Source organism: Scophthalmus maximus, chromosome 1 (genome assembly GCF_022379125.1).
Source record: "Scophthalmus maximus strain ysfricsl-2021 chromosome 1, ASM2237912v1, whole genome shotgun sequence".
NCBI classification, from domain to species: domain Eukaryota; kingdom Metazoa; phylum Chordata; class Actinopteri; order Pleuronectiformes; family Scophthalmidae; genus Scophthalmus; species Scophthalmus maximus.
Genome location: NC_061515.1, coordinates 3,597,710 through 3,610,760, shown reverse-complemented (window position 1 = coordinate 3,610,760; position 13,051 = coordinate 3,597,710). Strand labels below are relative to the sequence as shown.

Genomic DNA, 13,051 nt, shown 5'->3' with positions numbered 1-13,051 from the left:
GATTGTGATAAAAAGACACGGAAATCTCACTCTCTACAATATGGGGCTGTTAAACTTTTTCCAATGGCTACCAACACCCTGCATTGAGTTGACATTGAAGAGTGTTCATGTGTGTGTCTTCCCCAGGCTACGACATGTCCACATTTATCAGACGCTACAGCCGCTATCTCAACGAGAAGGCTTTCGCCTACAGACAGATGTCTTTTGACTTTGGACGAGTCAAGAAAGGGTACCGCTTTTTTTTCATTTCTCTCACGACACCGTCCCCTCTGCATGATCAGTTCAGAGTGATTATTACTTTCTTTTTTGTCTAAGAGAAAATACACTTTGTTAGTTCCTCTGGGCCTAGCACATGCCCACTCCATACTGGCCCTCCCTATTCATCAAAATAACAAACATCCCACAGAGGTTGTGTCCATGCGTGGGTTGACCTCCGTGACCTCTAGCAAGTGCATGTCTTTACTGACGCACATGGATGAATACAGAGTGGGTTATTACTCACACTCACGGGGTGGACGGCTCTGCTCCGACTGGCAGGGAATATTTTGGATTCCTTGCCGGCTGAAAGTGTTCCACCTTAATTGTCCACATGCTTCGTCTCTCCCCTTCTTCTGTCTCAGAGCTGAGGGAGCGATGAGGACCATGTCAGTGGAGAAGCTGCTGAAAGGGATGCCCACGCTGCAGAGCCAGATCGACGCCCTGCTGGACTTTGACGTGAGTGACGCGCGCCGATAGAGAAGCGGAGTCCCTCCACGGGGGTGACTGACCAAACACGCCCGCGACAGAAGGGCGCCGACTGGGTTTAACCAAGCACAGTGTTGCGGTCACGGCCCCTTTCACACATAGCAGAAGAGAGTCAGAGGGTTGAAGTTGATTGAAACATATACCCTGTGCGGAGATTAACACTGTTCTTTATACATTACATTATTATCAACTAGTGAGATGATCAAATTTCACCTCTTTGCTTACGTTTGTGTCCACAGGTGCATCCACCAGAGCTGAACAACGCGGTGATAAACGCCTGCTTTCTGCTGCTCTTCAGAGATCTGATCAAGTTGTACGCCTGCTACAACGACGGCATCATCAACCTGCTCGGTAAACAGTCGCTCCGATTCACATCCGATCACGCGATTCATCAAGTCATCAATGGGCTACAGTTAGGTACTCTGAAAAGGGGTGAGGCCGGGGTCATTAGAAAGGCAATGTGGATTTCTTTTAGGGGGGAATTTTCAACAAACGCCACGAGACGATCAAGAACCAGCAACGGAGTAAAGAGTGAAAGTGCATTTGCTGGGTTTTTGGTTTTGGTCTTTTCGCGCAGTTTAACAAAAAGAGACATACGAGAATATCAGCAGCCTTGCTCTTCAACTATACGAGGGTCAGGAAGTCACATTTTACTCATCTCCTTTTGTCCAGAAAAATTCTTCCAGATGAAGCGAAGCCAGTGTAAAGACGGGCTGGAGATCTACAAGAGATTCCTGACACGGATGACGAGGGTTTCGGAGTTCTTCAAAATCGCCGAGGTATTTCCTCCAGAGCACGTCGTGTGTCACTGCATCTCAGCTCAACATTGTACCGCTTGTTAATTGTCTCTGTATTTTCCTCTTGCAGCAAGTGGGAATAGACAAAAATGACATACCTGAACTCACTCAGGTAAGACCTCACCCATTATGATTGGATCTCTTATGTTTTAGGCGACATACTAACAGAGCATTTCATCCGAGTGTCTCGGGCTACCAGCTACTTTTTTTTCTCTCCTACGTTCACCACGAATTCTTTCCTTTGACTATAATCCGACATTCGCAGAGGGCTACACGAGTGCGCTGTTTAAAGTACCTGTGTGCACTTCCAACCTCCATGCAACCAACGAGCCGTGGTCCCTTATATTATTCATGGCCCCTGTGCCGCCGCCGCCGCCGCCGCCGCCGCCTCCTCCCCTCTTCTCACTTCCAGAGATGCAGATTGATGGTTCGGGCTGAGAGTATGTGAGTAACGCTTTGGGGAGCAAACCGCTCAGGGAGGGTCGACAATCGAGCGCTCTGTGAGTGCACAGACTTGAAGCGCGGAGCAAGTGAACTGCTGCTCACACCCAGCAGACGGAGGTCGCCCCCCCCACTGTGAAGTGGGATGATGTGGCTGCAGATTGATAGGATAAGATGTGATCTGCCGGTCCGGTTGGCCGTTCCCGCTACTAAAACCCTGTGGGCTGAATAAAGTTTTAGTTTAGACTGTTGTCCTGGAATTGAAACAGCAAATCATCACTTTCCCGAAACGTCAAACTATTGCTTTAAGGAGTTATGTGGGTGTTTCTGTTTTAAGTGGTATACCTATGCTATGCCTTTCGCGGCCACATCGCACGGGCAGATTGACCGGCATCTTTCTTTCACTGGCCTTCTTGGATGAGAGCTGCCAACCGTGTGTGTGCACGCGCGCCTAAGTAGTGCGGTGACAGAGCTGCAACACGATCCTGCTCGTTGCCACGACGAACGCTATCACCCTGTCAGCCTCGCTGCCGGCCTCTCACCCCATTATGGATAATAAGACTATAGGCGACTTTTGAAAGGGTTTCATCCAGGAAATGGATCAGGGGATTAAGGGGAAGTTAATTGGTGACTTATTTCATTGGCTGAATAAGCTTTGACCTCTTAATATTAATAAGCCTGCGGGATATTATTGTGCTATTCTTTTTGAACGCATGTCGGGGGGGTGATAATGTCCCATTTAGCCTCTCCTCTTGTTCTCTTCACTCTATTGGCATCAAGATTAAACCCTTTTTTTTTCTGTTGTCGTCTTATTGTTAGTTGTTGTTTTTCTCTCCTGCTTCTTCATCCCCTTCCGTGTGATAAATGGATTCATGCAAATGACCCGAGGGAATTGGGGAAGTGGTTGAGAAATGTTTTTTTAATCATTGCGTTGTTTGCTCTTCTGTGCCTCAAAAAACAATGGAATGACATTTGCAAAAGTTATCAATTCTGTATGTACAGTAAACACCGGTTGGGCTCGGTAACGGCAGTTTTGGAAACTGGATTCTAGGGGTTACAGGTTTATTAATATAGCCATCAGAGAACGTCTTTACGAATGAATATATGCTATTCTGAAGGTAGATGAATAAGTCTGAAGTCGGCATGCAGATGTAAGTAATGTCCGAGTTATGATCAATAAAGAAACTTTGACCAGAGACTCGAGTTGAGTTTGGAGCAGTGCATTCCGAGATGGAGGCGTCCGAGAACAGAGCGCTGGCGAGTCTGCACAGGGGAGATGAACTCAGAGCCTCTTCCCCCGGCATGGATTTCAAAACACTTATGGTGTGAAACAAAAAAAAATGATACTTCGGCTGTCATCTGTCTTCTTTTATGATGCAGGACGTCAGGAAATGTTTGAGATACACTTGTAGCATTGGCTATAGTTGCAGAATTCATTTGGCAAATCAACAGCGTTGGCTACATGGGGTTGCTCCTGCCATTTGTAAAGTAACAATCACTATTCACCTTTATTCTACCCTTATACCGAGAGGACGCCTAGATTAAGAAAATGCATCCGTCAAGGTCCCACCACCTTTACAATAGCTCGACTTGTGACCCTAAAGCGACACTTGATGTGTTTCTCATGGCGCTGCAGATGAATAATGACGCTGCAGGGCATACCATGTTGAAATCCATGATCAGGATGCTCTTCTAACTGTGTCGTCCACTCTCTTCCTCTGTGGTGGTGCCCCCCCCCCCCCCCCCCGGGTGGTGGGATCAGGCCCCGGAGAGTCTTCTGGAGTCCCTGGAGACCCACCTCAACACTCTGGAGGGGAAGAAGCCGTAAGTAGCCGTAAGACGCATCGTCAGCCTATTCGTTTGCCAGATGTAGCACAGAACCAGAGCTAGTTGACTAGTTTTGGTTGAACATGTGGGTCTGAAACATGGGCCTGATCATGTTAGGTGCTTCTAGAATTACTTTTGTTTCTTCTCTCTGGGGCCTGTTTGAGCTTTGATTCGTTTTTTAATTAGTGACCGTATCTTCTCTGACTCTTCTCTAACGTGGCATTTCCTTCTGTCTTTTTTACCCAACTCAGGGAGGATAAGTGAGTATTGTCTTGTCACTGGCCACTGGACTTTGAAATACGCTCATTCACCACTCATCATTTGCACTCGTCTGATTCGTCTGAGCCATTCTATAGAACAATATCGGAACAAGCCGCAGACGTTGTTACCGTTCTGTACGGGCAACTTGTTCGTGATGCACCATCTATAGCAGCCTCACTGTTGTTTGTCATATCTGCTGTGACGTGGTTGTGCCTGTGTCATTGCAAACATATTTGTCATCTTATCAGCTCCAACTCGTGCAGAGCTTCGAAAGTAAGCCGCTCAAAAACGGCCATCTCCCACTTTCTGTGTGTGACGTGAAAAAGGAGAAAGCTTTGTCGAAGTGGAGCTGGGGCCAAGATGCCGTTACTCAGCACGGGCAGCATGGATCCTCTAATTGCACATGTTTGCTAAATGGAATTTCTCTGAAATACCGCCCGTCTGAAAGCACCACAGTGATACTTAAGCCGTCACTTTGCCTCCCATCGCAGTCACAGACATTATAGTTTCAGCGAGCGCATCATTAAGCCCTTTAACTCATGTCCTATCTCTCTTTCTTTTTTTTTTGCAGGTCGCCCACTAAGGTGAGTTGTGTTTCATGATAATCATAATGTGGTGGTGGTCATAATAATAGTCTTTGCTTATACAAAGGCCTTTTCAGCGTCAAAACAGTTACTTATATCTTTGAAAAACGACTTTTTACCCCTCAACAGTTTCTACTGCAGGCGGGTGGTGATTCATTGTGAATTCATGTGTTAAAGTAACCGCGTCAGTCGCCACATTAACGGCCGTCTTCTCTGCAGCCGGACGCGACGGCCAACAACAGCTCGACGGCGGCGGCTGCTGCTGCTGCTGCTGCTGCACCGGCCAAGCATGCGCCTCCCGCTCCAGCCGGCGGTCCCCCCGCTCGCCCCGGGCCTCCTGCCAAACCTCCCCCGCCCGCCGTCACCCCCACTGCTCCGGCCCGCACCGCCACCGCCAACGCCGCCGCTGCCGCTGCCGCCACCGCTGCCAGCAAGTAGGAGTCACTCAACAATATTACAAAATGTTTGACTAACTGAGCTGCATCAATATCCACAGCTTCACAATTACATTAGATATGGATTCTTTCTCTGACGACACGCCCGCTCTCTCTTTCTTCCTCTGCGGTTTAGTGCCCTTATTGATGATGGGTTCTTGTTGGATCTAGACCCGATTTCCTCCTCGTCAACGGGGGGCGCCGCCGTTGCCTCCTCCATGACGGGATGGGGAGGTGAGGACTTCCTGCTTCTCTGTCAGTGATTGTGTATAATAGTAGCGAGTGAGTGAACAAGGAGCTGATTTCAGACACAGCCATGTCCCATACCCTTTGTGTGTGTGATTTTTGAGGGCCCTATGTAGTAGATACATTTGCACACTCACAAGTCCACACTCAGAAGTCCACACTCACAAGTACACACACACAAGTACACACTCACAAGTCCACACTCACAAGTACACACACACAAGTACACACTCACAATTCCACACTCACAAGTACACACACACAAGTACACACTCACAAGTACACACTCACAAGTACAAACTCACAAGTACACACACACAAGTACACTCTCACAAGTACACACTCAGAAGTCCACACTCACAAGTACACACACACAAGTACACACTCAGAAGTCCACACTCACAAGTACACACACACAAGTACACACTCACAAGTACAAACTCACAAGTACACACTCACAAGTACACACACACAAGTACACTCTCACAAGTACAAACTCACAAGTACACACTCACAAGTCCACACTCACAAGTACACACTCACAAGTCCACACTCACAAGTACACACTCAGAGGTCCACACTCACAAGTACACACACACAAGTACATACTCACAAGTACACACACAAGTACACACACAAGTACACACAAGTCCACACTCACAAGTACACACTCACAAGTACACACTCACAAGTACACACTCACAAGTACACACTCACAAGTACACACACAAGTACACACTCACAAGTACACACTCACAAGTACACACTCACAAGTACACACACACAAGTACACACTCACAAGTACACACTCAGAAGTCCACACTCACAAGTACACACACACAAGTACACACTCAAAAGTACAAACTCAGAAGTCCACACTCAGAAGTCCACACTCAGAAGTCCACACTCACAAGTACACACACACAAGTCCACACTCACAAGTACACAGTTGTCGATTGACAGTCGCGGCTGCTACACCTGTCGGTCTTCCTGTTCTAGGCACATGTAATATGTTCATGATAATAACTTGGATTTAGACGTTTCTACTAGTAAGCTGCTGAAACTAGAACGATCGCTGTTCAGGGGGAAATTATCGGCAAATAACAAAAGATATTTAACGACATAAAATTCCATCACATGAAAAAACGCACCACGCTATCGTCGTGGATGTGTCATCCCACTAATATCAAGTCCTTTACATCGCTGTGGGCCATTTTTCAAAGCATATTCGTGAGCCCAGGTCACTGCAGAGGGACTTCAATACCACAGTTGAGTTACTGGAACCCGGTTGCCGCCTGGGGGAGGTAGAGAGAAGAGAGAAACACAGAAAAAAGCTACAGTGAGCTTCGGCAGTAGCACTGACAAATACCCAATGTGTCATGAGTGAGTCGGAATAAACAAACTGTGGCCCTTTCAGAGTGACTCCCTACAGTGAAATAAAGAAGTGGCACCCGCTCCGATGGGTTTTTATTTGACTATGTGGAGCCTCTGGTAGTGAAAATCAATTATAAATCTGCTCATGTCCTCTGTGTACCCCACATCTCCACTGATACCCTGAACGTGGCCTGAATCCAAATGACACTGAGGACATTTTTTTATTTATTTTTTTATTTTTTATAGCTCTATTGGGCTTTAACTTTGGTCGATGTCGGTTTGTTTTGTAATGGCCTGTTCAGTACAATGCTGGCAGCTTTGTAAAATGAAAGATTTCAACATTTTTCCGCAGAGCAGCTCAATGTTTCAGAGTGATGACATGTGCATTCACGCCGTCGTTCCTTCTCTCTGTCCGTCTCTTGTGCAGATCTCCTGGCTGAGGGTGAGTGTTCCGCTGACAACTCAACGTGAGAAGCGCTGTCCATCCATGGGTTTCTCTACCTGTTGTCTCTGTGTCCGGCTGTTTAGTTTCAACCTTGGCGCACAGATCCCTCCCGGTTATCTCTCGCCCGCACGCTACACAGCAAGGAATTTCACTGCCATCTTCCTCCTAGCTTCCTTTTTTTCTACTCTTAACTCTCCTCTCCTCTCTCCTCTGACTGGGTCGCGGCATTTGGATTTTGGGGCTCTATCCGCGTAGCAACTCCGGCTGCCTCTGATGGAGCTTCTGACGCTCTCCTGGCGGAGGGAGAGTCTGCCGACGCCGATGACGCCGACGATGCCGACGATGCAGACGATGCAGCTGCCGCACCCAAAGCCGCCGCCGCCGCCGCCGCCGCCGCCGCCGCCGCTGCCGCACCAGTGCCCGCCTCTCTGCCCATCTCCGCTCCCACCGCCACCTCAGCCGCTGTCATGGACCTTTTCGGAGGTCAGTGTGGTCCGGGGGGTCACGATGTAGGGCCGAGGATTCGCGGCCTGTCCGCTGCCAGGCCTACATCATTTATCAATTTAGTGACGGTTTTTCCCCTTTGGTACATAAAAGCCTTTTTCCCAGAGTATATTCACGAGGAGACAAAAAAGTCTGCAGGTTTTTGTATCATATCGTATTACACATGTGCGTGATGCATTGTTCCTGTGATGGCTAAAGAAATGAGGAGGATCCCGCCTCGTGGTCCTCGCATTTCTTCTCCGATGTCACATGAAAAACTGGAAACCAAAGCATGTAAATGTACGTTATGACATTGCCATGAGCAGCTGGTACCAGAACCCCAGTTTGTGCCTTGTGCCATTGACTCCCATCGACATTCGAGTCACCGAGTCCAGCTGCCATCTTTAGAGTCACAACTCCAGAGATCTTTTTCCTCCGTGTGGGTGCTTGGTCGCCCTTGAGGATTCTGGAAATAACCTTGAGAACAACAGTAAGCTTTGTTCTGGGTGTTTTTCCACCGATCGCCATCTTAGATGCTCAGCGATGTGACTCAAATGTGATGGTTTCTATATCCCCAACTTTCTCCTAATATTTTCGCTCCCTCATGTGTTACTGCCATGCACACTGATGTGCTTTCACACACACACACACACACACACACACACACACACACACACACACACACACACATCCTGCTTTGCACTGAGCACTGAGGAAAAATACATTTTGTTTGTTTTTAAAATCATTTTTGGCACATCCCAAAAAAACACCAGGCATCGTAGGCGATTACTCGCTTTTCTCTGGGTTTATCCGAATGTGCTCCTTCGACATGAACTCGTTTCAAACATTCATTGAGGTGTTTTTTTTATCGTTGTTGTCGTGTGCACCTCGGTAAACCCACTGAGACGAAATGAATCTCCTATTGTGACTCGTCGAGTTTGGGATTCGTCGCGTTTTTAGCTTTTCTTTGTTTACCCCCCTTTTTCCTCCCCTAACCACTTACTAACGGTTTCATAAATAAGCCACAGCGATTAATTGCTGGATTTTATTTAATGACATTTTGTTGGGGTTTTTGTTTTTCATTTTAACCTCGACCCTAACATTTCATTTGTGTGGGAAAAGCCAACGGAATTCCTTGGCTGAAGAGACTCTTCCCTAACGTTGTCACACAACTTGCCTCATTTCACACACCTGCACCGACCGTGCGGTCACTGAATGCAGCATTATGCAGCCTTCCCAAAAAAAGTCAACCGGTGCAATCGGATCCAATCGTAAACCAACACTGACCATGGCTGCATATTTCTTGTATTCTCTGCGTTTTCATTTGAACTGATTCTGACCTCTCATTTTTATTTGTGTTTCCTGTCCACTCCATCTGTTCACTCCTCCTCCGTCCCCTCACATCCATCGTGTCTGTCGGTGTGCTGGCCTCGGGGGATGGTGTTCTGTGTCTGTTTTTTTGTTGTCGTCTTGCGTCCCGGCTGTTCTCCGTCTGCTATACCCTAGATGCGTTTGCACCCTCCCCAGGAGACGGTCCTGCCGCCGCGGCCGCGGGCCCCGCCGCTGATGCGTTCGGTGGATCTGGTGGGTGACAAGACGGCCTTATGGTGCACGTGTGTGTGTGCGCGCGCGTGTGTGTGTGTGTGTGTGTGTGTGTGTGTGTGTGCGATTGTGTCTTCTATGATATTAGTGCTGCTTCTGCTTCCATGGGAGACAGTAGAGCGAACGCCTACTGTCTCAGCCCAAATCCTGCTGGGATGCCCCGGTCATGGACCCTCTCTTCCCTCATCTTGACTCCGCCCTCTCCTCCTAATATTCACCCAGTGAATACGGCAGTAAAAAGCACAGTGCAGCTATTTAATACACTCATTTGTTTTGACAAAACTTACGCCAACGCTTCCAGATTTAGTGATGATTATGCCAATCGTCATGTTTTCCCCTTTTTCTTTCAAAAAGGAACTAACTACGTTCAGCGTCTCTCTTTGGAGCGCTGCGCGCGGTGCCTGTGCTTTCTCACGAATTCTATTCTCCAAACACTGTAGATCAAAATGATTCCTTTTACGGTACATTTTGGGAGCGCTAGTTTTGTTCATGTAATACTGAGTGCGGCGAAGCTATTCATTGATGGGAATGCAGTCTCTGAAATGATCCGTATCTTATTCAAGGCAGTTACCTGTTATTTCATACATACTAGTCAAACTTTTGGTAAAAGAAAAGAGGGGAAGAGTAACGACAGAGGGAGAAAATGTGACCTGCATGAACTGAATGGCCGGTTTCTGTATAAATCAATAGTGAGTAATATTACGCGAACAGATGAACAGTTTATTTTATCACTACGTTGAGCTTTCTTAACCGCATTATAGATTTTTTTTCCATTTTTTATAAAATGGCAGTAGCTGAACGTACTGTATGTTAACATGTCTGTTGGCTCTTGCCTCACAGCAAACAGTGTACAAGCGACACTCATGAGCTAAAAGGTTAGATAGGATGCGACGCGCTCGTCTGTTTGTGGAGCTCTGACGTTAACGAGGGACCATGTGCATGACTCATCCTGATCTGGAGATCACGTGGCGTCTTGCCTCCTCACAAAAAATATGCTTTTTACAGTGTTTGCTGTTCTAACGAACCCCTCAATCCCCCCTCCCCTCCTTCCCCTCCATCCACCGCCTCCTTCCCTTCTCTAATCATCAACCCCCCCCCCCCGCCACCGCTGCTCTTCCTGAAGACCCCTTTGCAACGACGGAGGGGAGTGCGGACATTGCTCCCGGGCTGGACCTGTTCGCCATGAGGCCCGCCGACACGGGGGCCGCCGCCGCCGCCGCCGCCGCCGCCTCTCCCACCTCCAGTGAGGCGCCGACCATCGTCGTCCCCGTCGCTGCCCCCGCTGCCCCCACCCCTTCTTCCACCACCACCACCACCACCGCCACCACAGAGTCTGCAGCCGCCCCGACTCTAGATATCTTTGGTGGTAAAGTCCTCTCGCTCTCATTACGCCTCTCACTGCATTGCCCCGCGTTATGACACTGATGATGACCATGGTCAAGCTTTCGATGATGATGATGATGATGACGACTGTGTTGCACCTGCTAGTGATGCTGATGCTGATGATGATGATGATGATGATGATAGTGCCAATGATAACAACTTGCCCTCACCCTACATTTCAGATTTGTTTTTCCTATTTTCCATGATGCCTACCCTTCAGATACAGACCATCAAGCATCTTGACCTCCTCTGCATGAATGGAATCATTCTGATAGAGAAACTAAATCTACAGTAAAGTCCAAAAGTGGTCCGTTAATTGAGCGCTCTTCAGGAAAAACTGAAAGCTCATAATTTGATCTCCTGGGACATATTTTCATCGGAGGTGGCTCAACGTGTTTCGATTATTAACACTGACACTAACACATAGTCGGCGTGTGTTTTTAGATGCTGACAGCTCTGAGAATGCTCTACTGTGGCGTACGCACTTTGGTTAAAGGGGAATATTGCTCATTTTCAAAATGCAGCCTTATTCACAGGTTTAGGATATATTGTCCCGATGGTGCATCCCACTGCTGCGGGGGATCCCCTGACTTTTCATCTATAACGCGCGGCACACGCCGACTTTAATCTGGTCTGTCATAGTGGTATCAAGTGTTCTGTCGCGCTCACTGCGGACATTTTGCAGCGTTCCCTTTTTAACTTTTGCACCGTTTCATTTGTGCATTGCACTGAGCGGATAACGCGGCAGACCTACGCCCGCGATTGATAATCCCCCAAAATTGTACGCTCTCTCTCCTCTCTCCGCTCTCTCTGCTTTCCCTCATCCCTCTTCTTGACTCGCCGCCCTGTTTTGCACTTGACCTCTGAATGTACATGTGATTGTGTGTCCTTGTCCTTAGATATGTTTGATTCTATGCCTGAGCAAAGCCCCGCCACAGAATCCAAAGCTGCTACCACTCCTAGCGTAGACCTTTTCGGTGCAGGTACAGCAGCTGCTCTCCATGTCTCTGTGTGGAACCTCTCTCTCCTCACCTCCTCTGGCTCCCATACTCCTCTGGTCCACTCCTCTTGTCATCTTGTTTGGTTGATGTTTTTTCACCCTCTTCCACACGTCTTGGTTTGCCCCCCCCCCCCCCCCCTCCCATAGTGGTATGAGAACTGTGCATGCCGTTCCCCCTCGTTCGGTCTTGGACTGTGTCGTCGTGGTCGTGGCTGCTCTCTATCTCCGCCGTGTCTTTTCTACCTGCCACGCTAACGCTTTTTCTTTGCCTCCCTCCTCCCCTCCCTCCCTCCTCCACGCTTCTCTTCTTTCTCGTCTTCTGCCTCCCGCTTGCGCTGGTATATTAGACCTTCCTGCTGTTTCACGCGGGCCCTCTCCTTTGCCCGAGCTGCCTCCGCCTGGAGACATTGTAACAGGTGAGTCCCGCTGCTTGACCTAATGTCTCCCTTACCTCCTTTTTTTTGGGGGGGGGGGGGGGGGGGGGGGGGGGTGCAGTGCATGGTGCTGGTGTCTGCATGCACACGCACACCAGTCGTGTGCATCGAGACGCGTCGAGCACGTGGACACGGGAGTTAAAAAGGAAAAAAAATGCAGGGGTTGCTTGCGTCCTTCTGCTGCTGCTTCTTCTCCGCATGCATCACCTTTTAGAGGAGGCAGCACGATGACAGTGCTGCAGAGCATTCTCTCCTCGGGGAGAAGGAAAAAGCCGCCGCTGACTTAACGCGGCCGCTGAGACCGGAGGGTCATTTAATCCCTTCCTGCTTCTGTCTCTGCCTAGACTCGTTCGCGTCCCCGGCTGCCGCGGCCGCCCCGTCCCCAGGAGCCTCATCTCCGCCCAGAGCAGAGCCGGCGCCAGTCATCGACCTGCTGGGTACTGCCCTGCTCAAATACACCCAGATATACTGTACATGCATTGACCACTAAATAAATCGGCCAACTGTTTAGATCATCGGTTCATCGGGTCAAGTAGTTTCTGTGGAAGACAAAAAAACGTCCGACATCTCTGATTTCAGCTTCTTAAATGTGAATATGTTCTGGTTTCTTTGCTCCTCTGTGACAAGGAACTGAATATCTTTGGTGTGTGGAAACACTGAAACTACTAATCAATTAATTGAGAAAAGAATCGACAGATGAATCGATTTTTGCATTCATTCGAAACATCTTATGCTGTATACAATATATATGTTTGTACATTTTATGATTTGATTGTTTCTCTTCCTTCTGGGTATTTTTCTTTTATCCCTGCTGAGTTGCTCCAGTAAGTTCTCGGATGAAGTTTTTTGTTTTAGCTGTGAGGGTGATTATTATTATTATATTGTGTGGATGCAGTGATAGACAGATAGATAGATGAGTGTAGGTGCAAAACTAGTGTCAGACGTTTAAAAATTAAATGAAAAAGGCTGTCGAGAGACAATAGATACAGAACAGAG

At 48.2% G+C, this 13,051-nt stretch overlaps 1 protein-coding gene across 13 annotated transcripts in view; it reads left to right on the top strand.

Moving 5' to 3' along the window:
- The window catches only part of snap91a (synaptosome associated protein 91a), a 41,994-nt gene that overhangs the window by 20,600 nt on the left and 8,343 nt on the right, over positions 1 to 13,051 (top strand). For 5 of the 13 annotated variants that reach the window (XR_007031625.1, XR_007031628.1, XM_047335218.1 and 2 more), the window contains exons 5-21: positions 127 to 229; positions 621 to 714; positions 984 to 1,095; positions 1,417 to 1,523; positions 1,612 to 1,653; positions 3,745 to 3,806; positions 4,061 to 4,069; positions 4,642 to 4,654; positions 4,874 to 5,088; positions 5,225 to 5,322; positions 7,136 to 7,150; positions 7,409 to 7,636; positions 9,143 to 9,220; positions 10,362 to 10,604; positions 11,521 to 11,604; positions 11,969 to 12,037; positions 12,400 to 12,492. Coding sequence is in view for 11 of the 13 variants with exons in the window: in XM_047335218.1 (XP_047191174.1) it covers positions 127 to 229; positions 621 to 714; positions 984 to 1,095; positions 1,417 to 1,523; positions 1,612 to 1,653; positions 3,745 to 3,806; positions 4,061 to 4,069; positions 4,642 to 4,654; positions 4,874 to 5,088; positions 5,225 to 5,322; positions 7,136 to 7,150; positions 7,409 to 7,636; positions 9,143 to 9,220; positions 10,362 to 10,604; positions 11,521 to 11,604; positions 11,969 to 12,037; positions 12,400 to 12,492 (1,665 nt within the window). In the remaining 2 variants the exon portion in view is untranslated. The remainder of the gene's footprint in view (positions 1 to 126; positions 230 to 620; positions 715 to 983; positions 1,096 to 1,416; positions 1,524 to 1,611; positions 1,654 to 3,744; positions 3,807 to 4,060; positions 4,070 to 4,641; positions 4,655 to 4,873; positions 5,089 to 5,224; positions 5,323 to 7,135; positions 7,151 to 7,408; positions 7,637 to 9,142; positions 9,221 to 10,361; positions 10,605 to 11,520; positions 11,605 to 11,968; positions 12,038 to 12,399; positions 12,493 to 13,051) is intronic. The other 8 variants (XM_035636565.2, XM_047335217.1, XM_047335220.1 and 5 more) reach the window with 8 other exon arrangements.